Source organism: Scyliorhinus torazame, chromosome 4 (assembly GCF_047496885.1).
Source record: "Scyliorhinus torazame isolate Kashiwa2021f chromosome 4, sScyTor2.1, whole genome shotgun sequence".
Lineage (NCBI taxonomy): Eukaryota > Metazoa > Chordata > Chondrichthyes > Carcharhiniformes > Scyliorhinidae > Scyliorhinus > Scyliorhinus torazame.
In genome coordinates this window covers 355,138,808-355,164,500 of record NC_092710.1, presented here as the reverse complement: position 1 = coordinate 355,164,500, position 25,693 = coordinate 355,138,808, and the positions used below count along the sequence as shown (strand labels likewise).

At 50.4% G+C, this 25,693-nt stretch overlaps 1 protein-coding gene across 4 annotated transcripts in view; it reads right to left on the bottom strand.

The window, feature by feature from the left end:
• The window catches only part of abcc10 (ATP-binding cassette, sub-family C (CFTR/MRP), member 10), a 712,922-nt gene that overhangs the window by 463,382 nt on the left and 223,847 nt on the right, over nucleotides 1-25,693 (bottom strand). For all 4 annotated transcript variants that reach the window (XM_072500316.1, XM_072500319.1, XM_072500315.1 and 1 more), the window contains exons 7-10: nucleotides 25,191-25,270; nucleotides 13,094-13,265; nucleotides 3,614-3,712; nucleotides 2,371-2,560 (exon numbers count right to left, since the gene is read on the bottom strand). In XM_072500316.1, the coding sequence (XP_072356417.1) occupies nucleotides 2,371-2,560; nucleotides 3,614-3,712; nucleotides 13,094-13,265; nucleotides 25,191-25,270 (541 nt within the window). The remainder of the gene's footprint in view (nucleotides 1-2,370; nucleotides 2,561-3,613; nucleotides 3,713-13,093; nucleotides 13,266-25,190; nucleotides 25,271-25,693) is intronic.

Genomic DNA, 25,693 nt, shown 5'->3' with positions numbered 1-25,693 from the left:
CTACCCTGGGGAAAAGCCTCTGACTATCCATTCTGTCTATGCCCTCATAATTTTGTAGACCTCTATCAGGTCGCCCCTCAACCTCCGTCGTTCCAGTGAGAACAAACCGAGTTTATTCAACCGCTCCTCATAGCTAATGCCCTCCATACCAGGCATCATTCTGATAAATCTCTTCTGCACCCTCTCTAAAGTCTCCACATCCTTCTGGTAGTGAGGCGACCAGAATTGAACACTATAGTCCAAGTGTGGCCTAACTAAGGTTCTATACAGCTGCAACATGACTTGCCAATTCTTATACTCAATGCCCCGGCCAATGAAGGCAAGCATGCCGTATGCCTTCTTGACTACCTTCTCCACCTGTGTTGCCCCTTTCAGTGACCTGTGGACCTGTCCACCTAGATCTCTCTGACTGTCAATACTCTTGAGGGTTCTACCATTCACTGTATATTCCCTACCTGCATTAGACCTTCCAAAATGCATGACCTCACATTTGTCCGGATTAAACTCCATCTGCCATCTCTCCGCCCAAGTCTCAAAACAATCTAAATCCTGCTGTATCCTCTGACAGTCCTCATCGCTATCCGCAATTCCACCAACCTTTGTGTCTTCTGCAAACTTACTAATCAGACCAGTTACATTTTCCTCCAAATCATTTATATATACTACAAACAGCAAAGGTTCCAGCCCTGATCCCTGCAGAACACCACTAGTCACAGCCCTCCAATTAGAAAAGCATCCTTCCATTGCTACTCTCTGCCTTCTATGACCTAGCCAGTTCTGTATCCACCTTGCCAGCTCACCACTGATCCTGTGTGACTTCACCTTTTGTACCAGTCTACCATGAGGGACCTTGTCAAAGGCCTTACTGAAGTCCATATAGACAACATCCACTGCCCTACCTGCATCAATCATCTTTGTGACCTCCTCGAAAAACTCTATCAAGTTAGTGAGACACGACCTCCCCTTCACAAAACCATGCTGCCTCTCACTAATACGTCCATTTGCTTCCAAATGGGAGTAGATCCTGTCTCGAAGAATTCTCTCCAGTAATTTCCCTACCACTGACGTAAGGCTCACCGGCCTGTAGTTCCCTGGATTATCCTTGCTACCCTTTTTAAACAGAGGAACAACATTGGCTATTCTCCAGTCCTCCGGGACATCACCTGAAGACAATTAGGATCCAAAGATTTCTGTCAAGGCCTCAGCAATTTCCTCTCTAGCCTCCTTCAGTATTCACTGATAATAATAGTAAGAACTCTTACAACACCAGGTTAAAGTCCAACAGGTTTGTTTTGAATCACTAGCTTTCGGAGCACCAAATTCTGGCGGTGGGATCTATTCTCCTGGTCCTCAACCTTCCCCTTCAGCACTCCATGGAAATCCACTAACCTTACCACCTCCGTTTCCAGTGCGGCGATCTGGCCGCTCTGGTCAGTTGCAGCTCTTTCCAGTTCTCACACACGTCTCTTCCTGGCTTTCCAACCGTTCTGTCTTTTCCAGGGCCTCTCTGAAGGCCAAAACGACATCTATGGTCATCTTCATGGTCTCCATGTGGTCCTCCTTGATGGTGTCCCTCAGTTTTACGTGTTCCTATGCCAGGAGCTTCAACCACTGCTCCTTCAGTGGCTGGGTTGGTGCCAGTGGTTACGCGGTGATCCCTCCCGATCTGCTATGCTCTGTTCAGCTTCACTCCTAGTGTCCGTGGTTTGCGTCCTACTCTCCTGACTCTAACCACTTATATCATAGAATTTACAGTGCAGAAGGAGGCCATTCGGCCCATCGAGTCTGCACCGGCTCTTGGAAAGAGCACCCTACCCAAGGTCAACTTCTCCACCCTATCCCCATAACCCAGTAGCCCCACCCAACACTAAGGGCAATTTTGGACACTAAGGGCAATTTATCATGGCCAATCCACCTAACATGCACATCTTTGGACTGTGGGAGGAAACCGGAGCACCCGGAGGAAACCCACGCACACACGGGGAGGATGTGCAGACTCCGCACAGACAGTGACCCAAGCCGGAATCGAACCTGGGACCCTGGAGCTGTGAAGCAATTGTGCTATCCACAATGCTACCGTGCTGCCCTAAGACTTCTGCTGTCTTCTCTGTGTCATGGCGGATTTGAGGGCATTTTCTTGGGTGGTTGTCATTCAGTTTGTTATGGCTGAGGGTTGGGGGAGGGTTTGTTGGTTTAGTGGTCGTTTTTTAGGTTAGAGGGGCCAAAATTAAAGTTTCCAGAGAGACACCTTTTGTGTGCCTGTTCAGCACATTGCCACCACCAGAGGTCGACTAGAAACTTAACCTGGCCGAGAGGCCCTTGCAGCTCAGTACCAGAGGAGTGCATTTACTCACTAAATCATTCACTCACCTGTTTCTACAATCTTTCCATTTTCCATTAACACAACCATATCAGCCTTATCCAAAAACTCTGTCCGATGTGTACAAAGGATGACAGTCTTGTCTTTTAAAATTCCCAAAATACAATTTTCCATAAGGTGACTGGCCACATCGTTATCCACCGCAGCTAGTGGGTCATCAAGGAGGTACAGCTCTTTATTCTGTGGAAGATATTTTACATTTCTTGAATTAAAATTCTTCATTATATCCCTCCCTTCCATAGACCCAAATGTCAATTTCAGCAAGGCTGAGTAAATGTATCAGATGTCTGCATTTCGAGTTTAGACACAGAGAACATCAATCACACTTTGATATATCAGGTTAACTCCAACACTATGGGTAGAACTTCCCACTCCCGTCAATGGCAGAAATCAAGCAAGGGAAATTAATTTGGCATGCTGTAAAAAGTCAATTTCCGCCAGCAGGAAATGAGTTTGGAATTTTGTTCTCCAACTTTGATGGCAAGTTACGGGTGTGTTGAATCACCCACGGATCTACGTCAGGAATTATATTTTAATTTGAATTTATTTGCATCTCATGAATTCTCATTAAAGGCAGCAAGGTGGCACAGTGGATTAGCCCTGTTGCCTCACGGCGCCGAGGTCCCAGGTTCGATCCCAGCTCTGGGTCACTGTCCGTATGGAGTTTGCACATTCTCCCCGTGTTTGTGTGGGTTTCGCCCCCACAACCCAAAAGATGTGCAGGGTAGGTGAATTGGCCACGCTAAATTGCCCCTTAATTGGAAAAAATGAATTGGGTACTCTAAATTAAAAAAAAAGAATTCTCATTCAGAGGAAAACTTGCCGGAATAATAATAATGTTTATTGGCACAAGTAGGCTTACATTAACACTGCAATGAAGTTACTGTGAAAAGCCCCTAGTCGCCACATTCCGGGTACACGGAGGGAGAATTCAGAATGTCCAAATTACCTAACAGCACATCTTTCGGGACTTGTGGGAGGAAACCGGAGCACCCGGAGGAAACCCACGCAGACATGGGAGAATGTGCAGACTCCGCACAGACAGTGGCCCAAGCCGGGAATCGAACCTGGGATCCTGGCGCTGTGAAGCAACAGTGCTAACCACTGTGCTGCCCAAATCCCCTGATGGCTCCACAATATGCAATAGCAAGCTATTTCGGCCCATTAACAATCCCAGATCTCCCTTCCCTTTGGTTATAAATCCTCGAAACCTTAGAGAATGAGCAAATTTACCATGTAAACGGCTCTGGCCAAGGCAACACGGGCTTTCTGTCCACCACTGAGGGTTACTCCACTCTCACCAACTTCCGTCTGGTCACCATTTGGCAGAACCTAGATCCAGATAATAATCAGAATTGAAATGTTTGTTGTCATTTCCAGAGCATAATAATCTCCATCTTTAAATAAAGCCAGCATTTGCTGATTCAATAGCATCTGTCACACTTGCAACCTCTATTACCGAGAAGAACAAGGGCAGCATGTGCAGAGGAACTGCAATTTTCCTTCAAGGTCACACATCATCCTGACACAAAAGCAATATACTGCAGATGTTGGAAAATAGGAATAAAAACAGAAAATGCTGGGAATACTTAGTCGGTCTTGGAAAGAGAAATAGAGAGGTGCATATTGGTGTGACTTCATTGTCCAATTCAAAAGCCTAGAAGTGACTCTCTAACAGCACTGAGGGTGGACTACAGTGGTTTAAGAAGACAGCTCACAACCACCTTCTCCAGCAAAATTAGGAATGGGCAATAATTCCTGGTGTTGCCAGTGACACACACACCTCAAGACTGAAGAAAAAATGCAATTAAATTTGATGGTAGTGTAATTAACTCTCGGACCACAGATTATATGGCGATGGAAGCCAGGCCCTTTTCTGAGAAATCCCCAAACCCACCCCATTCTCAGCCTCTTCGCTTTCACTTCATTTTTTCATTTCTTGTCCTCTTACAAATGTGCAGATTTGTGCTCAGACCAAATTGTATCGAAATGCTCGTCAGAAATCCATGCACGCTGAATTAGCTGGTAATCAATATATCATGAACACTTGGAACAGTGACAAATTTGTACGGTTACCAGAATGTAATATCATGAAATATTAAGTTTTTTGAGTACTTACCTGTCCAAACATGGGGCGAAATTCTCCGTTATCGGCGGAAAGTCCGCCGATCGGCGCAAAAAACGTCGCAAATCCCACTTGCGTCACGTCATAAAAATGGGATAGTCTCCGGCCCGAAATGGGCCAAATGGGATCCGCGCTTGCGCAATGGTTCACGCCGTGCAGCGTCACGCGCTGCACGGCGTGACGGCTCATAAGGCCGAGCAGCTCCCCTCCACCCGACCGGAACACCCGACCGCAACACCCGACTGGATGGCTGGCCGTCGCTCAGCCCCGAGGTTCGAGTCACGCGATGTGCAGGCGCTCCTGGACGCGGTGGAGCAGAGGAGGGACGCCCTGTATCCCGGGCACGGCCGCAGAGTTGCCCCACGCCACAGCCGGCGTCTGTGGAGGGAAGTGGCAGAGGCCGTCACCGCTGTGGCCCTGACACCACGGACAGGCACCCAGTGCCACAAGAAGGTGAACGACCTCGTCGGAGCAGCCAGGGTGAGCCTCCCCCATATCCCCCCCTCCCCCATATCCCCCCTCCCCATATCCCCCCTCCCCCATATCCCCCCTCCCCCATATCCCCCCTCCCCCATATCCCCCATATTCCCCCTCCCCCATATCCCCCCTCCCCCATATCCCCAAGTGAATCCAGCCCTAACCATAACCTCTGCAATGCACGCGCAACCGATGGCGTGCATTCATATACCTGCCTAACACTGTTGCCTTTTACCCCTGCCACCACCGCACCCCCCCGCCCCCACAGGAGAAGCGCGCACACAACAATCGGGAGCATGTGAGGACTGGAGGAGGGCCCGCTGATGAGAGGCCACTGACCGTACACGAGGAAAGGGCCCTGGAACTGGCTGGCGGACCTGAGGACCGGGAGGTTGCTGATGCAGAGGTCGGGGGCCCACCAGCAAGTGAGCCACCGACAGCCCGTCCCCATATCCCCCCTCCCCTATATCCCCCTCCCCCGTATCACCTGATCACTGCCTGATGTCTAACCATGCATGCTTCATTGTGTATCGCAGGACCAAACGTCCAGGCACCCACCCCCGCAGAAGCACACCGCCCGCAGGATGCCCCTCGGAGACCACAGGAGACGGAGAGACCCGCACCCTCCAGCATGCGACGCCCGCAGGATGCCCCTCGGAGACCACGGGAGACGGAGAGACCCGGACCCTCCAGCATGCGACGCCCGCAGGATGCCCCTCGGAGACCACGGGAGACGGAGAGACCCGGACCCTCCAGCATACGACGCCCGCAGGATGCCCCTCGCACACCACGGGAGACGGAGAGACCCGGACCCTCCAGCATGCGACGCCCGCAGGATGCCCCTCGGAGACCACGGGAGACGGAGAGACCCGGACCCTCCAGCATGCGACGCCCGCAGGATGCCCCTCGCACACCACGGGAGACGGAGAGACCTGGAGCAACAGGGAGACGACACCCCCGTCACGTGCGGGAGCGACCACCCAGCGATGAGGGGGGCAGCCACAGGCCCCCGTCACATCCGAGCCAGGACACCACTACCCAGGACACCACTACCCAGGACACCACTACCCAGGACACCACTACCCAGGACACCCCTACCCGGGACACCACTACCCAGGACACCCCTACCCGGGACACCACTACCCAGGACACCCCTACCCGGGACAGCACTACCCAGGACACCCCTACCCGGGAAGACGAAATACCGGACAGTGACTCAGAGTGGATGGGTGGAGACAAACCCCCACCCCAAAGTGCCATGGAGTCAGAGTGGGACGAAGAGCACGACACAACGTCACTGCTGTCACCAACACCCTCCACCATCACAGAAACACTCACCACGGTTGGGCACTTTAGTGATGAGGCGTCTGGTACACTCACTGGTGCGCACAACACAGCCGTCCCGGTACAGCAGGTGGAGGTAGGAGCAGCAGAGGGACCGGGCGGTCGGAGGGCAGCCCAGGCCAAGCGAACATCTGCCGCCCAGATGGATCCCGGGTTCCTGCAGTTACCACACCCATACATAGATCCGATGCAACCACCGATCCGGAGACGAGCGAAGAGGGTGACGGGCGGCTTGCGGCGGCTGCGGTCGCAGGTGGAGGAGTCCACCCGCGTCCAGGAGCTGGGAGTGGTCCCGGTCATGCGTGCCACCCAGGCTGACACCGCACGGGTGGCGTCCGCGGTGGAGGCAATGGTTGCGACGGTGTCAGACATGGGGAACGGTTTGCGAGGCCTGGGGCCTTCCGTGCAGGCGGCGTCTGTGGCCCAGGAAATGGCTGCCCTCTCACAGGAGGCCATGAGCCAGTGCCAGCTCCAGATGGCAGAGGCGCTCAACGCCATAGCCCAGTCTCTGCAGGCCATGGCCCAGTCTCTGCAGGCCATGGCCCAGTCTCAGCAGGCCATCGCTGAGGGCATCGGCGCCAGTGGCCATGTGCGAGCCGGCGTAGCACTGTCACAGACAGGGTTGGCCAACACCCTGGGCTCCATGGCTGCAAACCTGCAGACCCCTGTCGATACCAGCACGGGCCTCCAGGACTGGCAGCGCCAGATGTCGGGAGGGCGTCGGATGGCCAGTCCGTCCGCATCCCCCACCCATGTAGAGGCCTGGGGGCCATCGGGCACCCCGAGGGAGGAGGAGGTGGTGTGGTCCATCCCGGCTCCCTCTGTAGGGGAGGTCCCGGTACACCGCGACACCTCGGACTCCCCCCCTTCCGTCCCAGGTGCATCGGGTGGGCAACGGGCAGGACAGGCTGGCAGCTCGCCATCCCAGTCGCCCGGGCCGCAGCCTGGCCCATCTAGGCCAGGACGCCCCAGGAAACCGCCGCCAAAGGGATCCAGTGTCAGAGGGCAGGAATCACAGGAGTCCACCTCCAGTTCTGCTGTACCGTCTGGGGAACCACGTAGACGTAGTCAAAGGGCCCGTAAGGCCAAACAATTAGACACTGAGTAAGTTGGCACGGGTGCAGGGCACAGATGAGTTTTAGGGGCTCGGGCACGTGCATGAACTCCTTTGGTTATTAAAGTCAATGTTACACCTACCGAAGCTGCCTTTGTGCTCTGTCCAAAGTGTGCGGGCGTGTCATGTACGTTGAGCGCAAGTGTGTGTGTGAGGGGTGGTCTTACCTCAGCCCCAGGTGAGTCTGCCCCCTTCCCCCTGGGCCGCCATCAACACCCCCCGGGCAGAGGACGGGACCATGCGCTGCAGTGTCACAGCCGCATGCAGGGATGGTCCGGGTGGATGGTGGTACTGTGGCCATGGGTCAGACATAGTCCAACGATGTAGAGCCAGGAGCTCATCGCAGGGCGGGTTGTCATCATCCTCCATGGCCTGCGATAGACACGCGTCCACCCGCAACTGTGTGAGCCCGGCCCGTTGTGCCGCCGGTGGATCGGCAATGGGGGGGGGGGGGTGCATGCGGGTGGGGTGGGTGGGGTTGGGGAGGGGGGTGAGGGTGCTGGGTGGGTGGATGGGTGGGGGGTGTGGGTGGTCGGCTGTTGCCATGGTGTGCGGTCTGTGGCCATACTACCCGATTCCCACGCCCATCTAGTCAGTGAAGCGGGCGGCTATCAGTCTGTCCCGTGCCCGCTGGGCCAGCCGGTAACGGTGGACAGCCACCCGCCTGTGTCTACCCCGTCTGCCCTGACCATTGCCCCCATCCCCCTCATCTGGGGAGGACTGGGCCTCTTCCTGCTGCTCCTCCACTCCGCCCTCCTCTGCCTGCGGCACATCGCCCCTCTGCTGGGCTATGTTGTGCAGGACGCAGCACACCACAATGATGCGGCCGACCCTATCTGACCGATACTGGAGGGCGCCCCCAGAGAGGTCCAGGCACCTGAAACGCATCTTCAGCACGCCAAAGCACCTCTCGATCACTCCCCTTGTCGCTACATGGGCATCATTGTAGCGGTTCTCCGCCTCATTGCGTGGCCTCCGTATAGGCGTCATCAGCCACGATCGCAATGGGTAGCCCCTGTCGCCCAGCAACCAGCCCCTCAGCCGGGGATGGCGTCCCTCGTACATGCCGGGGATGGATGACCGCGACAACACGAATGAGTCGTGTACACTGCCTGGGCGACGGGCACAGACGTGCAGGATCATCATGCGGTGGTCGCAGACCACCTGTACGTTCATCGAATAGGTCCCCTTCCTATTAGTGAACACGGCCCTGTTATCTGCAGGTGGCCGCACGGCGACGTGCATCCCATCGATCGCGCCCTGGACCATGGGGAACCCGGCCACGGCAGAGAAGCCCACGGCCCGGGCATCTTGGCTGGCCCGGTCCACGGGGAAGCGGATGTAGCGGTGCGCCATGGCATAAAGGGCATCTGTCACTGCCCGGATGCACCGGTGCACCGATGTCTGCGATATGCCGGACAGGTCCCCACTCGGTGCCTGGAATGACCCCGTTGCATAAAAGTTCAGGGCCACCGTAACCTTGACGGACACGGGGAGAGGGTGTCCCCCGCCAGTGCCACGCGGTGACAGGTGTGCCAGCAGGTGGCAGATGTGTGCCACGGTTTCCCGGCTCATCCGGAGTCTCCTCCTGCATTCCCGGTCCGTGAGGTCCTGGTATGACTGCCGGGGCCGGTACACACGGGGCGCCCTCGGGTGCCTCCGTTGCCGTGGGGCCGCGACGTCCTCCTCCCCCTCCTCGTCCTGTCGGTCAGGTGTCCCTCCAGCCTGGGCGGCTGCCGCCTGCCCCTCTGCGGCAGCCTGCGCCGCCTCTCTGGCACGCTCCTCCTCCTCCTCCTCATCCAGGGCAACATAGACATGAGCGGCTACCACCACGGCGGCCAACATCGCTGGATGATCTGAAAACATGACGGCCTGGTGGGGGGGGAGGGGAACGACGACATGTCATCATTGCCCATATCCCCTCCTCCCCCCAGCCAGGTGGCATGGACCGCATGGGTCCAACTGTTGGAGGCTGGCACCTGGCCAGGTGGACCAACTCATTTGCCCTCCCATCACCCACCTCGGCACGGACCCCCTCCCCAACCTCCACCCCAGCACGGACCCCCTCCCCAACCTCCACCCCAGCACGGAACCCCCCCAACACCCAACCTCAACCCCAGCACGGACCCCCTCCCCAACCTCCACCCCAGCACGGACCCCCTCCCCAACCTCCACCCCAGCACGGATCCCCTCCCCAACCTCCACCCCAGCACGGACCCCCTCCCCAACCTCCACCCCAGCACGGACCCCCCCAACCCCCAACCTCCACCCCAGCACGGAGCCCCCCCCAACCCCCAACCTCCACCCCAGCACGGACCCCCTCCCCAACCTCCACCCCAGCACGGACCCCCTCCCCAACCTCCACCCCAGCACGGACCCCCTCCCCAGCCTCCACCCCAGCACGGACCCCCTCCCCAACCTCCACCCCAGCACGGACCCCCCCCAACCCCCAACCTCCACCCCGGCACGGACCCCCCCCAACCCCCAACCTCCACCCCAGCACGGACCCCCTCCCCAACCTCCACCCCAGCACGGACCCCCCCCAACCCCCAACCTCCACCCCAGCACGGACCCCCTCCCCAACCTCCACCCCAGCACGGACCCCCTCCCCAACCTCCACCCCAGCACGGACCCCCCCCAACCCCCAACCTCCACCCCGGCACGGACCCCCCCCCAACCCCCAACCTCCACCCCAGCACGGACCCCTCCCCCAACCCACAACCTCCACCCCGGCACGGACCCCCCCCAACCCCCAACCTCCACCCCGGCACGGACCCCCTCCCGGCACTCCCCCGGAGCCCAGCCTACTCTAACCACCCCCCCCCCCCCCCCCGCCGCACACACACACACACACAAGCCGAGACACACCTCTCCTCACGCAATCAGTCTGCGGCCACGCCATTTCCTGCCCAGAGCCAACCCCCCAGGCCGTCACTCACCTCCTCGCTGGTCGGCGTGAGCCTGGAGCACCGGGTCACGCCGATGAAAAAGAGGTTTGATTCACGTCGACGTGAACGGTCATCACGTCGACGGGACTTCGGCCCATCCGGGAGGGAGAATATCGGCAGGCCGAAAATCGGCTGCCTTGCGCAGACCCGTGACATTCTCCGCGGCAGCGGCGCCATTAACGCCCCGCCGACTTTTCTCCCTTCGGAGACTTCGGCGGGGGCGGGGGCGGGATTCACGGCGGCCAACGGCCATTCTCCGACCCGGCGGGGGGTCGGAGAATGACGCCCATGATCTTTTGGAGACAAGGATTTTGCACAGCTTATCTGCTTTTTTTGGTCATAACAAGACTAAGTATTTATATTGATTAGAAGGATGTTGCATAAGACTGTACTTTTAAATGGAGAATGTGAGCACCAATCGACCTGACAGCCTTTTCTCACCCTTCTTTTGTCTATATGTAATCCTATTTGATCAGAAGATCATACAACTGGATTTACACTTTCTATGCCACTCGTTGTCTCAACACTTATAAAAGATCCCCTGACGAATGCTCCTTTGAGAATACCTTCTAAATCTGTAATCTCTACCACCATGAAGGGCAGGGCAGCGGATGCATGGAAACACCACCACCCCTTCTCCAAGCCACACAATCCATCCAGATGGTAGAGGTACACCTACAATGCTGTAGGTTGAAATTTCCAGGATTGTGACCCAGTGACAATGAATTTCCAAGTCTGGATGGTGAGTGACTTGGAGGGGAACTTGCAGGTGGTAGTGCCCTTGTCCTTCTAGATGGTAGAGGTTGTGGGTTTAGAAGGTGCGATCAAAAGAGTCTTGGTGAGCTGCGGCAGTGCAGTTAGACAAAGGAGAACAAGTGGATGTGATTTATTTAGATTTCCAGAAGGCCTTTCCCGTACCAGCCTCCCGGATTGTGGCGACTAGGGGCTTTTCAAAGTAACTTAATTGAGGGCTACTTGTGACAAGAAGCGATTTTCATTTCATTTCATTTCACAAGGTGCCGCATATGAGACTGTTAAATAAGTTAAGAGCCCATGTGCTAAGGGTAAGATCTTAGCATGGATAGAGGATTGGCTGACTGGCAGAAGGCAGAGAGTGGGGTTAAAGGGATCTTTTTCAGGATGGCAGCCGGTGACTAGTGGTGTACCTCAGGGGTCGGTGCTGAGACCACGTCTTTATATTATTCGCTAGCTTTCTCTCATACTCTAATTTTTCCCCTCTTATTAATCTTTTTGTCATTTGATTTTCTTTGCATTCTTTTCAATCTTCTGACCTGCCACTCATCATAATATGTTTCTTCTTTAAGTTTAACACTGTCTTTAACTTTTTTACTTAACCATGGTTGATGGGCCCTTTCCTTGGAATTTTTCTTTTTATTGGAATGAGGACATCCTGTGTATTCTGCAATATCCTGTTAAATGTCTGCCATTGAACCTCTATTGTCCAGTTCTCTTTGGCCAGCTCCAATTTCACGTCCTTATAATTGTCCTTATTTAAGTTTACAATACTCGTCTTGGTCGCAAACTTCTCTCCCTCAAACTGAATGCAAAATTCAGTCATATTCAGATTCCCATCTACCCCCAATAAACTTTCACTTGCTTATCAAAAATCTATTTACTTCTGCCTTCAAAATATCCAAAGTTCTGTTTCCATCACATTTTGAAGAACAGAATTCCAAAGACTCACAATCCTCTGCGAGAATATATTTAAACTCATCTCCGTCCTAAATGGGCGACCCTATATTTTAAACTGTGACCCCTAGTTTTAGATTTTCCCACAATCAACCCAGCCAAGACCCTACTTGGTAGTCCCGGGCAACCACGGTAGCACAAGTGGATAGAACTGTGGCTTCACATCGCCAGGGTCCCAGGTTCGATTCCCCGCTGGGTCGCTGTCCGTGCGGAGTCTGCACGTTCACCCCGTGTCTGCGTGGGTTTCCTCCGTGTGCTCCGGTTTCCTCCGTGTGCTGCAGGTTAGATGGGTTGGCCAGGTGAAATTGCCCTTCGTGTCCAAAAAGGTTAGGAGGGGGATAGGGTGGAAGTGAGGGCTTAAGTGGGTCAGTGCAGACTCGATGGGCCAAATGGCCTCCTTCTGCACTGTATGTTCTATGTACACCACAGGGGCTGCAGCATAAGAAGGAAACTCTAGGGTATATTTAGAGTGTCTAAAGTAAGTAATCTAAAACTAGGGGTCACCTCGGGATAGAAGAATCATAGAAGTTTACAGCATGGAAACAGGCCCTTCGGCCCAACCAGTCCATGCCGCCCAGTTTTTACCATTAAGCTAGTCCCAGTTGCCCGCACTTGGCCCATAACCCTCTATACCCATCTTACCCATGTAACTATCTAAATGCTTTTTAAAAGACACAATTGTACCCGCCTCTACTACTACCTCTGGCAGCCCATTCCAGACACTCACTACCCTCTGAGTGAAGAAATTGCCCCTCTGGGCCCTTCTGAAACTCTCCCCTCTCACCTTAAACCTATGCCCTCTAGTTTTAGACTCCCCTACCTTTGGGAAAAGATGTTGACTATAAATGCTGGTCTAGCCAGCAAAGCCCACATCTTGTAAATTAATTTTTAAAAAGTGAAAGCATTCCACTTTCATTAGTGAAAAGCTCAGATCATTGCTTTTAAATTGCCCTTTGAATTGTATACATTCTAAATATATATTATAGATTCCGTACATCGAGGTCCTCTGAGAGTGCACAAGCCTCAATAACTTCTTCATAGTAGGTGGCATCATATTTATTTCCACAAAGTATGTTTTCCCGGATAGTGGTGAACTGAATCCAGGGCTCTTGAGCTGCCAGGCCAAAGCCCTCCTTTTGAGTTGAGACGTACACTTCTCCATCACGCCTAGAGAAAGTAAGAGAAAAGAAAAACAAAACACAAATAAATTATATTGGCTTCAAAAAAATTCATGGAGCGTGCAAACCTGACAAGAATTTACAGTTGAAATGAGAAACATCCAATGATAAAGGTTCCCTCAGAGAATGCGTCCATATAAACCTTACGGAAAAGGAAGTGCCAGGGTTGAATTATTAGTCAGGAAAGCAGTGGGGAAAATGATTGGCATCAGCTCCCAAACTGGGTGTGAAGTGAGGGGGAGGAAATATTTTTCAGCACCAATTGCTGTCTTGGTAATTTAAAATGAGAGGTGAAGGTAGAATTGGGTTAGGTTGTGATGCACCTTATGGTTGAATAACCTGGCAACGCTCCCTGCCTTGACTCACATTTAAAGAATGGATCTTTTACTGAGGTGAGGTGATCAAGAAAGTCCACTTCAGTAAAAATCAACACTTTATGGAGTGAGTGGCAGGACAGAAAATTGGCTAAGAATATAGACACTAAAGCTCTGATTCCACTTTACCCAGATTTACACAGCTGGAGGAGGATAAATCCTTTTGCAAAGGTTTCTCAATAACGCAACAGATATTTTCTCCCTCATTATCCACTTACGCTCTGAGCGCCCTTGCCAGTTAGTCCTGTCGCATTCAAGCCTTTATTGCCCACCCCTAATTGCCCTTGAACTGAGTGACTTGCTGGGATATTTTCAGAGGGCTGTGGGTCTAGCCTCACGTGCAGGCAAGACCAGGTAAGAATGGACATTAGTGAACATTTTACGACAATTGACAATGGTTTCATGGTCATCATTAGGTTTTTAAGTCCAAATTTATATTGAATTCAAATTTCTCCATCTGCCATCTGTGGTGGGATTTGAACCATAAGACATAGGAGCAGAATTAGGCCACTCTGCCCATCGAGTCTGCTCCGCCATTCAATCAAGGCTGATATATTTTGCATTCCCATTCTCCTGCCTTATCCCCATAACCCTTGATTTCCCTTATTAATTATTTAAAATAATTTAAAATTAATTAACCCTGGTCCCCAGAGCATTTATTTTCCTGGGTGTCTGGATTACTCGTCCAGTGACAACATCTCACTGTCATGGTCTCCCCATGTCCTTTTAGGTTGTCCAATGAAAATGTCATTCATATGTAATGGAATGACTTTAACTTCAGATCCACCAAGAAAACACTTCAATTTCTCCAAAAGTTGAAACAAATGCCTTGCTATGTGATAGAGATAAATTACCCTCCTCAATCTGTCTACAACTTGTGATATGGTTGATCACACCATCATCCTCATTGTCATACAGCTGGGTGGGACCTGGTTCCACTCTTATTTATTTGAAATGAAATGAAAATCGCTTATTGTCACAAGTAGGCTTCAAATGAAGTTACTGTGAAAAGCTCCTAGTCGCCACATTCCAGCGCCTGTTCGGGGAGGCTGGTACGGGAATTGAACCGTGCTGCTGGCCTGCCTTGGTCTGCTTTGAAAGCCAGCGATTTAGCCCTGTGCTCCGAGAGAATCAGCTGCCATAACTTATCTTCCCATTGCTGTTGATTATCTCCATGTTGCCACTTGGCGGCATTATCCCAAAACACAGTGCAGAATATTTATTATGCCATCCTGGGAGTGGGTTGGCAGGCAGACATGGAGATGCAAGATGAATCTGATGTTATGGGCACATTTTCCAAAGCACCCGGCCACACTGCAATCTTACACTTAACGGAAAAGTCATCAGGCAACCCACCTGTCCTTGGGCTATTTGAGACTCTTAAATAGCCAATCAATGGCCACGAACAGTTTGCTAAATTGCTCTGGATCCCATGGGCTCTTATCTTCATCAGCCTTCCATATGGGACCTTATCAAAGTTTTACTAAAGTCCTTGTAGACTACATCAACTGCACTACCCTCATTTTCACACCTAGTCATCGCCTCAAAATATTCTATCAAATTTGTAAAACATGATCTCCCTTTGACAAAACCACCCGGACTATCCTTTATTAATCCTTGGCTCTCCAAGTGGAGATTAATTCTTTTCCAGTAGTTTCCCGACCACTGGATTCACTGGCCTGCAATTTCCTGGTTCATCCCTACTTCCCTTCTTGAATAATGGCACCACATTAGCTGTCCTCCAGTTCTCTGGCACCTCTCCTGTGGCCAGAGAAGATTTTACATTTTTTGTCAGGGCTGCTGAAATCTCCTCCCTTGCCTCATATAAACCTGGGATACATCTCATCTGACCCCAGGGATTTATCCACTTTTAGGCCTGTTAAAACTGTTAATACCTCCTCCCTCTCAATGTTCAGTCATTCAAGTAAATCACAACATTCCTCCTGCACCTACTTCATCCTTCTCCTTAGTGAATGCGGATGCAAAGTACTCATTTAAAGCCTCACCTTATCTTCCAGGCCATACACAAATTGCCATGTTAGACCATCAGACATAGGAGCAGAATTAGGCCACTCAGTCCATCGAGTCTGCCCAGCCATTCATTCATGGCTGATATTTTTCTCATCCCCATTCTCCTGCCTTCTCCCATAACTCCTGATCCCCTTACTAATCAAGAACCTATCTATCTCTGTCTTAAAGACACTCCGTGATTTGGCCTCCACAGTCTTCTGCGGGAAAGAGTTCCACAGATTCACCACCCTCTGGCTTAAGAAATTTCTCCTCATCTTAGTTATAAAGGACTGTCCCTTTAGACTGAGGCTGTACCCACTGGTTCTAGTTTTTCCTACAAGTGGAAACACCCTCTCCACATCCATTCTGTCCAGGCCTTGCAGTATTCTGTAGGTTTAAATAAGTTACCCCCTCATCCTTCTAAACTCCAACGAGTACAGACCCAGAGTCTTCAACCGTTCCTCATACGACAAGCTCTTCATTCCAGGGATCATTCTTGTGGACCTCCTCTGGACCCTTTCCATGGCCAGCACATCCTTCCTTAGATACGGTCCCTAATGAGCCCTACTCCTATCTTGGTCAACCTCCTGCCCTTAATACACTTATAAAACACCTTTGGGTTTTCCTTTAATTTACCCAACCGAGCTTTCTCATGCACCCTTTTCGCTCTCCTAATTTCTTACTCAAGTAACCCCTACACTTTCCATATTCCTCCAGGGGTCTCCTTTTTTGAGCCCTCAGTATCTGCCATAAGCCTCCCTTTTTTCCTTTATTCAACCATATATATCACTTGGCATCCAGGGTTCTCTGGACCTATTGCTCCCAACCTTCGCTATCATGGGGACACGTTGGCCCTGTACTCTCACGGTTTCCTTTTTAAATGAATCCCATTGCTCTGGTGTAGATTTTCTACAAGTAGCTGCTCCCAGTTAACTTTGGACAGATTCAGTCTTATTTTATTAAAATTAGCCCACCCCCAATTAAGAACCTTAATTTCTGGTCTATCTTTGTCCCTTAAAGACCTTAAATTACCTTGTGGTCACTGTTTCCAAAATGCCCACCCACTGAAATATCATCCATTTGCCTGGCTTCATTCCATAAAACTAGATCCAGCATCGGCCCCTCCCTTGAAATGAAATGAAATGAAAATCGCTTATTGTCACAAGTAGGCTTCAATGAAGTTACTGTGAAAAGCCCCTAGTCGCCACATTCCGGCGCCTGTTCGGGGAAGCTGGTACGGGAATTGAACCGTGCTGCTGGCCTGCTTTCAAAGCCAGCGATTTAGTCCAGTGTGCTAAACCAGCCCTTATAGGAATTTCTACATATTGACATAAAAAAGCTCTCCTGAATGCATTTTAAGAATTCTGCCCCTTCTAAGCCTTTCACCCTTTGACCATCCCAGTTAATATTGGGGATGCCAAAATCCCCAACTATCATTGCCCAATTTGTCTTCCAACTCTCAGAGATTTGCCGACATATCTGCCCTTCTATCTCTCCCTGACTGTTTGGGGTCCTATAGTACACTCCCAGCAGTTTGTTGCTACGTTCTATCCATATGACTTCATTTGAGGAACCTACTAAGATATCAACCGCGAGTACTGTTGTGATGTTCTCCCTAATCAACAATGCAATTCCTCCCCCTCTTTTACCTCCCCCTCTATCACACCTGAAACTTCTATACCCTGGGACATTCAGCTGTAAATCCTGTCCTTCTTTAAACAAAGTTTCTGTGATTCCCATAATGTCATAATTCCATGTGCCGATTAACACTCTGAGTTCATCAGTCTCACCAGTCAGGCTCCTTGCATTGAAGTAAATGCAGTTAGCCGACCAATCCTCCACTGTGCCTCATCATACCCCTGTCTTCTCTGCCCACTGGACATGCCTGGTTTATCCTCCATATTTCACTTAATCTTTTCACCCACCGTACTGTTACTTTGGATCCCACCCCCCTTCCAACTTAGTTTAGACCCTGCCCAACCCTGCTGGGATATTTGTGCTCCTCCAATTCAGGTGCAATCTGCCCTGCTATTACAGCTACCACCTGCCCCAGAAGCAATCCAATGATTCAAGTATTTAAAGCCCTCCCTCCTGCCCCATCCCTCTTTACTTATCTGACCTATCCTCTTATTTCTATACTCACTCGCCCGTGCCATACCCATATCGTATGTTGATGGTGCTGTATCGCATGTTAAAAGAGCTAGGTCATGTGCTGTATGCACTATATTGTATGTTAAAGGCACTATTTCTTATGTTGAAAGAACTATGTCTTATGTGGAAGGCACTATAAATTATGATGAAAGCATTATATCGTATGTAGAAGGCGTTATATTGTATGTTGAACGCATTATATTATGTTGAATGCACTTATTGTTATTAAAAACAGCACTGCATTTCCCTCTGTCAAATAGCAGCATTCCAGTTAGGAATAAGAATAAATAAATAGTTGCCCTTCAGAAAGGGGGGGGGGTTCCTTACATTGAATTCCATCTGCCACAATTTTGCCCATTCACCTACTCTGTCAATATCTCCTTGCAATTTTATGCTATCATCTAGGCTGCCTACAATGCCACCTAACTTTGTATCATTAGCAAATTTGGACATATGACTTTCTATGCCACAATCCAAATTAATGAATAGTTTGAATAATTGAGGACCCAACACAGATCCATGTGGTACACCACTAGTCATCTCCTGCCAATTAATCTAATAATCTTTATTAGTGTCACAAGTAAGCTGGCATTAACACTGCAATGAAGTTACTGCGAAAATCCCCTAGTCGCCACATTCCGGCGCCAGTTCAGGTGCAGAGAGGGAGAATTCAGGGGGCGAAATTCTCCCGAAACGGCGCGATGTCCACCGACTGGCGCCCAAAACGGCGCCAATCAGACGGGCATCGCGCCGCCCCAAAGGTGTGGAATGCTCCGCATCTTTGGGGGCCGAGCCTCAACATTGAGGGGCTAGGCCGACGCCGGAGGAATTTCCGCCCCGCCAGCTGGCGGAAACGGCCTTTGTTGCCCCGCCAGCTGGCACGGAAATGACATCCCCGGGCGGCGCATGCGCGGGAGCGTCAGCGGCCACTGACAGTTTCCCACGCATGCGCAGTGGAGGGAGTCTCTTCCGCCTCCGCCATGGTAGAGACCGTGGCGGAGGCGGAAGGGAAAGAGTGCCCCCACGGCACAGGCCCGCCCACCGATCGCGGGCCAGGCCACCGTGGGGGCACCCCCCGGGGCCAGATCGCCCCGCGCCCCCCCCCAGGACCCCAGAGCCCGCCCACGCCGCCTTTTCCCGCCGTTCAAAAGGTGGTTTAATCCACGCCGGCGGGACAGCAATTTATCGGCGGGACTTCGGCCCATCCGGGCCGGCGAATCCAGCGGGGGGGCCCGCCAACCGGCGCGGCCCGATTCCCACCCCCGCCGAATATCCGGTACCAGAGACTTCGGCAACCGGCGGGGGCGGGATTCACGGCAGCCCCCGGCGATTCTCCAACCCAGCGGGGGGTCGGAGAATGACGCCCAGGATATCCAATTCACCCAACAAGTATGGCCGGGATTCTCCGAACCCGCGGCGGGTTGGAGAATCGGCAGTGACGCGGGAAATTCCCGCCACGCCGCTCCGACGCCGGGACGCGATTCTCCAGCGACCGGAGAATCGGGACCCGCGCGGTTGACGTGGCGCCGGTCGGGGGGCCGCTGAAAGAGCGATTGTCCATGGTCGACTGGCTGAATTCCCACCGAGTGCGGCCGGCGTGGTTCCAACCTGGTACCACCCAGCAGGAGATCGGACCCGTGGCCGCGGTCGTGGTCCTGGTGGGGGGTGGGTGGGGGGGATCTGACTCCAATGGGGGGCCTCCACGGCATCCAGGCCCACGATCGGGGGCTACCAATCAGCAGGCGCCCGCGATCTGGAGGGGGCCTACCTCCTTCTGCATGGGCCTGCTGTAGGTCTCCGCCATGTTGCGCGACGCCGGCGCGGAGACGGCCACCATGCCGTCGCCGTGCTGGCCCCCTGACGACCGCTGATTCACTGGGCCAAGGGGCCCATTGATGCCGGCATGCACCACTCCAGTGTCAACACTCGGCCGGGATTTCGGAGAATCCCAGCCCATGTCTTTCTTGACTTGTGGGAGGAAACCGCAGCATCCAGAGGAAACCCACACAAACACAGGGAGAACGTGCAGGCTCCACACTGACAGTGACCCAAGCCGGGAATCAAACCCAGGTCTCTGGAGCTGTGAAGTAACAATGCTAACTACTGTGCTACCGTGTCCCCACAGAGTAATTACCCATTATCCTCACTCTCTGTCACTTGCCACTCAACAACTTTGTAACCATGCCAATAATTTGCCCTCAACTCTGTGGGCTTTCACCTCAGTTAACAGCCTCTTACGTGGAATTTTATCAAATGCCTTCTGGAAGTTCATATAAATAACATGCATAGACATTCCCCCATCCACTACCTTTGTCACCTCTTCTAAAGATTCAATAAGAATCCATGCTGGCTCTCCGGGATCTATCAGATTTTTTGTATGGTGTTCAGTTACCCCATCCCTGATTGTAGACTCCAGCAGTTTCCTCACCGCAGATGTTAGGCTAACCTGTCTGGGATTTCCTGGTTTCCCCTTTTCACCATTCTTAAAAGGCGGAGTGTCATGTGCAATTTTCCAATCCAGAGGAATTTATACATTTGTAAATATTTATATTGAAGTGGCAAATGAAATACAAGATGGAAAAGTGTGAGGTTATGCACTTTGGAATTTAGGCATAGACGATTTTCTAAATAGGGAAATGCTCAGGAAATCAGAAGTACAAAGGGACTTGGGAGTTCTTGTTCACGATTCCCTTAAAGTTAATGTGCAGGTTCAGCCGGCTGTTGAGGAGGCAAATGCAATGTTAGCATTCATGTCAAGAGGGCTAGAATACAAGACCAGGGATGTACTTTTGAGGCTGTATAAAGCTCTGGTCAGACCCAAATTGGAGTATTGTGAGCGGTTTTGGGCCCCATATCTAAGGAAGGATATGCTGGCGTTTGAAACGGTCCAGGGGAGGTTCACAAGAATGATCCCTGGAATGAAGAACTTGTCATATGAGGAACGGTTAAGGACTCTGGGTCTGTACTCGTTGGAGATTAGAAGGATGAGGGGGGATCTTATTGAAACTTACAGGATACTGCGAGGCCTGGATAGAGTGGAAGTGGAGAGGATGTTTCCACTTGGAGGAAAAACTAGAACCAGAGGACACAATCTCAGACTAAAGGGATGATCCTTTAAAACAGAGACGAGGAGGAATTTCTTCAGCCAGAGGGTGGTGAATCTGTGGATCCCTTTGCTGCAGAAGGCTGTGGAGGCCAAATCATTGAATGTCTTTAAGACAGAGATAGATAGGTTCTTGATTAATAAGGGGAATCAGAGGTTATAGGGAGAAGGCAGGAGAATGGGGATGAGAAAATAGCAGCCATGATTGAATGGCAGGGCAGACTCAATGGGCCGAGTGGCCTAATTCTGCTCCAATGTCTTATGGTCTTATATATTTCCTAAATGCTAAGAAATTAAAAAGTGTAGATGTACAAGGGGACCTGGGTGACCTTGTCCTCAAGTCACTGAAGGGAAACATGTAGGTGGAGCCATCAATTAGAAAGGCTAATGGAATGTTAACCTTTATCGCAAGAGGATTTGAAGTACAGGAGTAGTGAAGTCTTGCTTCAATTGTACAAAAGCTTGATTAGCCTCCCCATACCTCAGAAAAGATATTATTTCCATAGACGGAGTGCAACGAAGGTTCACCAGACTTGTTCCAGGAATGGCAGGACTTTCTTATGTCGAGAGATTGGGCAAACTGAGCCTGTATTCACTTAAGTTTTGAAGAATGAGAGGTGATCGCATTACTGAAAGGAATATACAGATAATTGCAGGTAAGATGTTGTTCTTGGTTGGGGAATATAGAGCCTGGTGGCACATTTTAAAATAAGGGGATAGGGTGGTCACATGATGTGAACGCAGGAGCGATTGCCTTTTCACGAGCTGCGGCATTGCTCATCTTTTAATTTTCATTTCATCCTGATGCACATTCCGGATTTACTTTTCCTTGGACTGCATGGCTTTCTCCATGTGCCTGGAAGTTGTTGACTGGTCTTTTTGAAAGGAACAGCCACGGTAAAATGCTAAAATCCTCGTTTGTTTGTGACGTTGGAGTGAGCTGGGGTGGGGCCCAGCTTGCAGTGGTGCAGTTGTTACTGCGTGTGGTCTCACCTTGGAGGTACTGTGTACATTGTGTGATGGCCACCATCAAAGATGTTGCCTTGACTGAGAATCACCGTTCGAAAGAACACTGTTCCTGATTAGGGTCCACCTTTGAGTTGTCAAAACCTTGCTGTTTGATGTCGATTATCCTGATGGGTTTGGGAGATGGGGGCCGGCAGGATGTCCCCTGAGCCCGGTCTCTGCCAAGAGATGGGAGATGAATTCCTGATTGAGTTTGAGAATTGGCTGCCATGCTTTGGTAGTCTTGATCGGTAGGCTGGGGGAAACCGATTCGATGGAGCACAACGTATCCTGTCTGTGAGGCCAGCAGTCAGTAAAGCCAAGTGGTCATTACACCACAAGCTTTTATTTTACACAACATTTGATGAGGCACCTTACCAAATGACTTCTGGAAAAGTACAGAACATCTACTGGTTCCCCTTTATCCATAGCACTTGTGGTTCCTTCGAACAACTCCAATAAATTGGTTAAACATGTCACAAAACCTGAGTCAGCCAGAGTGCCTTGACATTTTCCAAGTGCCCTGCTGTAGAATCTTTAATAATAACTTCTAACGTTTTCTGTTATAACCTGCCTGCTTACCATTGGCTGGGGACTAATGACAATCCCACAATCCTGTGGGAGTATGAGCTTCCCCAATGAGGGGGGCGGAGAAACCATTAGTAAACTCCAAATATAAATAAAGCTGGCCAGTTTGGAACCAGGGGGAAGGAGTGTGCAGCAGGGGAAGTTGCTGCTGCTGTTATATATATATGTTATTGTAAATAAATGTTATTACTTTGTATCCTTAAAACCCGTGCTAGATTCTTCGTGGCCCTCACAAAATTTTCCCAATGACAGATGTAGTTTCCTGCTTTCTGACTGCCTCCCTTGTTGAATAAAGAGGTTACATTTGCTATCTTCCAGTCCAATGGACCTTCCCCGAATCTAGGAAATTTTGAAAATTAAGCCATTGCACCAACTATTTCATAAGCCACGTGTTTCAAGACATTAGGGTGAAGTTCATCCAGATCAGGGAGGGTTTGTCAGCCCGCAGACCTTACAATTTGCTTAATACCATTGGATAAATTATATAATTTAATATAATTTATGCTGGTTTCGAGATATATATATTTTGAGGAGTAAAATAAAACCACTTTTGTTAAACAAAGGACACTGGACCACAGCGGCTCCATCGTTTCATTTGTGATGGGGAGAAGCTGCTTTGTGGCGATGCCAAGTTCTGAGAGACAATGGCAGAGATAAGCCAATACTGAAAGCAGACAGAAGTCAGGTGATTCAGCTATTGGGTGAAATGTACTGGATTTGAGCAAACAGAAAGTCAGCCACAGTGACAGAAGTTATAACAGCCTTACATCCTCTCAATTCTTCTGAAACCTCCCTCGGTACTCCTGCCTCATAGCACCAGGGACCTGGGCTCAATTCCAATCTTGGGTAACTGTGCGGAGTTTGCACGCTCTCCACGTGTCTCTGCGGGTTTCCTCCGGGTGCTCCAGTTTCCTCCAAGGTGGATTGGCCGTAATAAAATTGTCCCTTTGTGTCCAGGGATGTGTAAGTTATGTGGAGTTACAGGGATGGGGCACGATGGGGAGGGGGGGGGCTCATTTAGAGCGTCGATTCAGACTCAATGGGCTAAATGGCCTTTTTCTGCACTGTCGGGATTCTTTAATTCACGTTTCGCTTGTCCAAGTATTATGGGCCAGGGTTTAGAGAACCCCAAAGTATATCATGGAGTTCACCTGACCCACAACTTTAAATAGATTTTGGTTATGAGGAGCACAAGGGTCCACTTTACAGGTGTGATGCAACAGAGAGCTAAAGTATGTTTAAAACAAAACAATGTTTATTCTATGAATCCAGTCAACATTTTATAAACACACAGTAAACAGTTTATCAATGCCAATCCTGACCACCCCCCCAAAAGATACAGTGCACTATAGATAACCCTTAATAACTTTCCAAACAACATCCATAAGTTAAATCCTTTTTCAAATAAAGACAGCAGGTTTAAATGCTCTACAGAAACAGATATTACTTTGAAATCATCAATGATCTGGAGACATTCTTTAGAGAGAGAGATCATTACACAGCTGCTTGCTTTGAATGCAGCTCTCCACCTCTTAAAACGAAACCAAACACACTGCAGCTGCCAGCTCAAAATGAAAGTGAAAGACAGACAGCCCAGCTCCACCCACACATTGACATCACTGCAGCTATTTGAGAAACACCCATTTCTGACAGGTACATCCACCTGACACAAGTTTTAAGATCTGAGACTCTGTGCATGGCTAGCGACGTGGGGAGGCAGTAGGGTTGATTATTGCAATAGTAAGGAGCTGAATACATTCATACATTTTAAAATTCTTTGTTAATAATTTCTTCATCTTAACGGAGTGACTTTTAGCAATAAAATTAACTCTTTACTTGTTAACTTAAGGAATCTGGCTGGTTTATTTATTGCACCAAGATATACACTGTTAAGTGTATATTGAATTGTGGGCAGCACGGTGGCACAGTGGTTAGCACTGCTGTCTCATGGTGCCGAGGTCCCAGGTTCGACCCCGGCTCTGGGACACTGTCTGTATTGCGTTTGCACATTCTCCCTGTGTTTGCATGGGTTTCGCCCCCACAGCCCAAAGATGTGCAGGCTAGGTGGATTGGCCATGCTAAATTGGCCCTTAATTGGAAAAAATTAATTCGGTACTCTAAATTTAACAAAAAAATTTAACTATGTTATAATCAACAAGAGGAGTGGGACAAAGAGGTGAGTCAGTTTACTCCTCCTAACTTGGTCATTGCATCTAGAATATATTTGTCAGCCTTTTGTGGACTGGATCTATCTGGACTACTTTCCACATTGTTGGGTCGATGCCAGTATTATAGCTTGACGAAAACAGCTTGACTCGGGACACAGGTATTTCTGGAACACATTTTCAGCCAGGATGTTTTTGGGGCCCGTTGCCTTCAATGCCTCCAGGTGTTCCTTGATATCATGTGGAATGAATCAAATTGGCTGATGCTTGGTATCTATGGTGTTGGGGATCTCAAGAGTGGGCAGGGATGGCTATCCCTTCATCACCTCTGGCTGAAGGTAACTGCAAATGCCTCAGCTTTGCTTTTGCAGTAACATGCTGGGTTCCTTCATTATTGAAAATAGGGACATCATATGGAACAGATTGGATAAGTGCACTTGCGTGAAGAGTAAAAGTCAATACAATTGGGCCCGGTGAATTGTTTCCATGCTACAATCAATGTATTTTTCTAAAATTACCTGTTGAGTTCTCCCAATATCGCTGCTAACAGGGAGCTCTTGCCACAGCCAACCTTTCCAACAACTCCAATCAGCTCCCCCTACAGAGAGATTGAAACAGAATCTGTCAATTTGATGACTGTATCCATTTAACATAATTCCAGATCAGAAGAGAAAGAGCTGGGGAGAAGATCAGAAGCTGGAAAAGTTAGCGTCTGGATCACAAACAACAAATAGCAAACCAAAGCTTTGATTCCTGATGGACACAATAAGCAAAGGAGATGGTGAGGAATATCATATAGATTTTGTGTCTGGAAACTGTGGTATTCTCCTCAGTAAAACAGCCTGTACTTCCTGGCCTGGCGCGAGGTACCAAAGGATACCACCACACAAGGACCTCAGGAGAGAAGAGGAAAATAGAAAAGAATGAAAAACATTTCAAAGCTTTCTATTCATTTAACAAATGTGAGGTCATGCATTTTGGAAGGTCTAATGCAGGTAGGGAATATACAGTGAATGGTAGA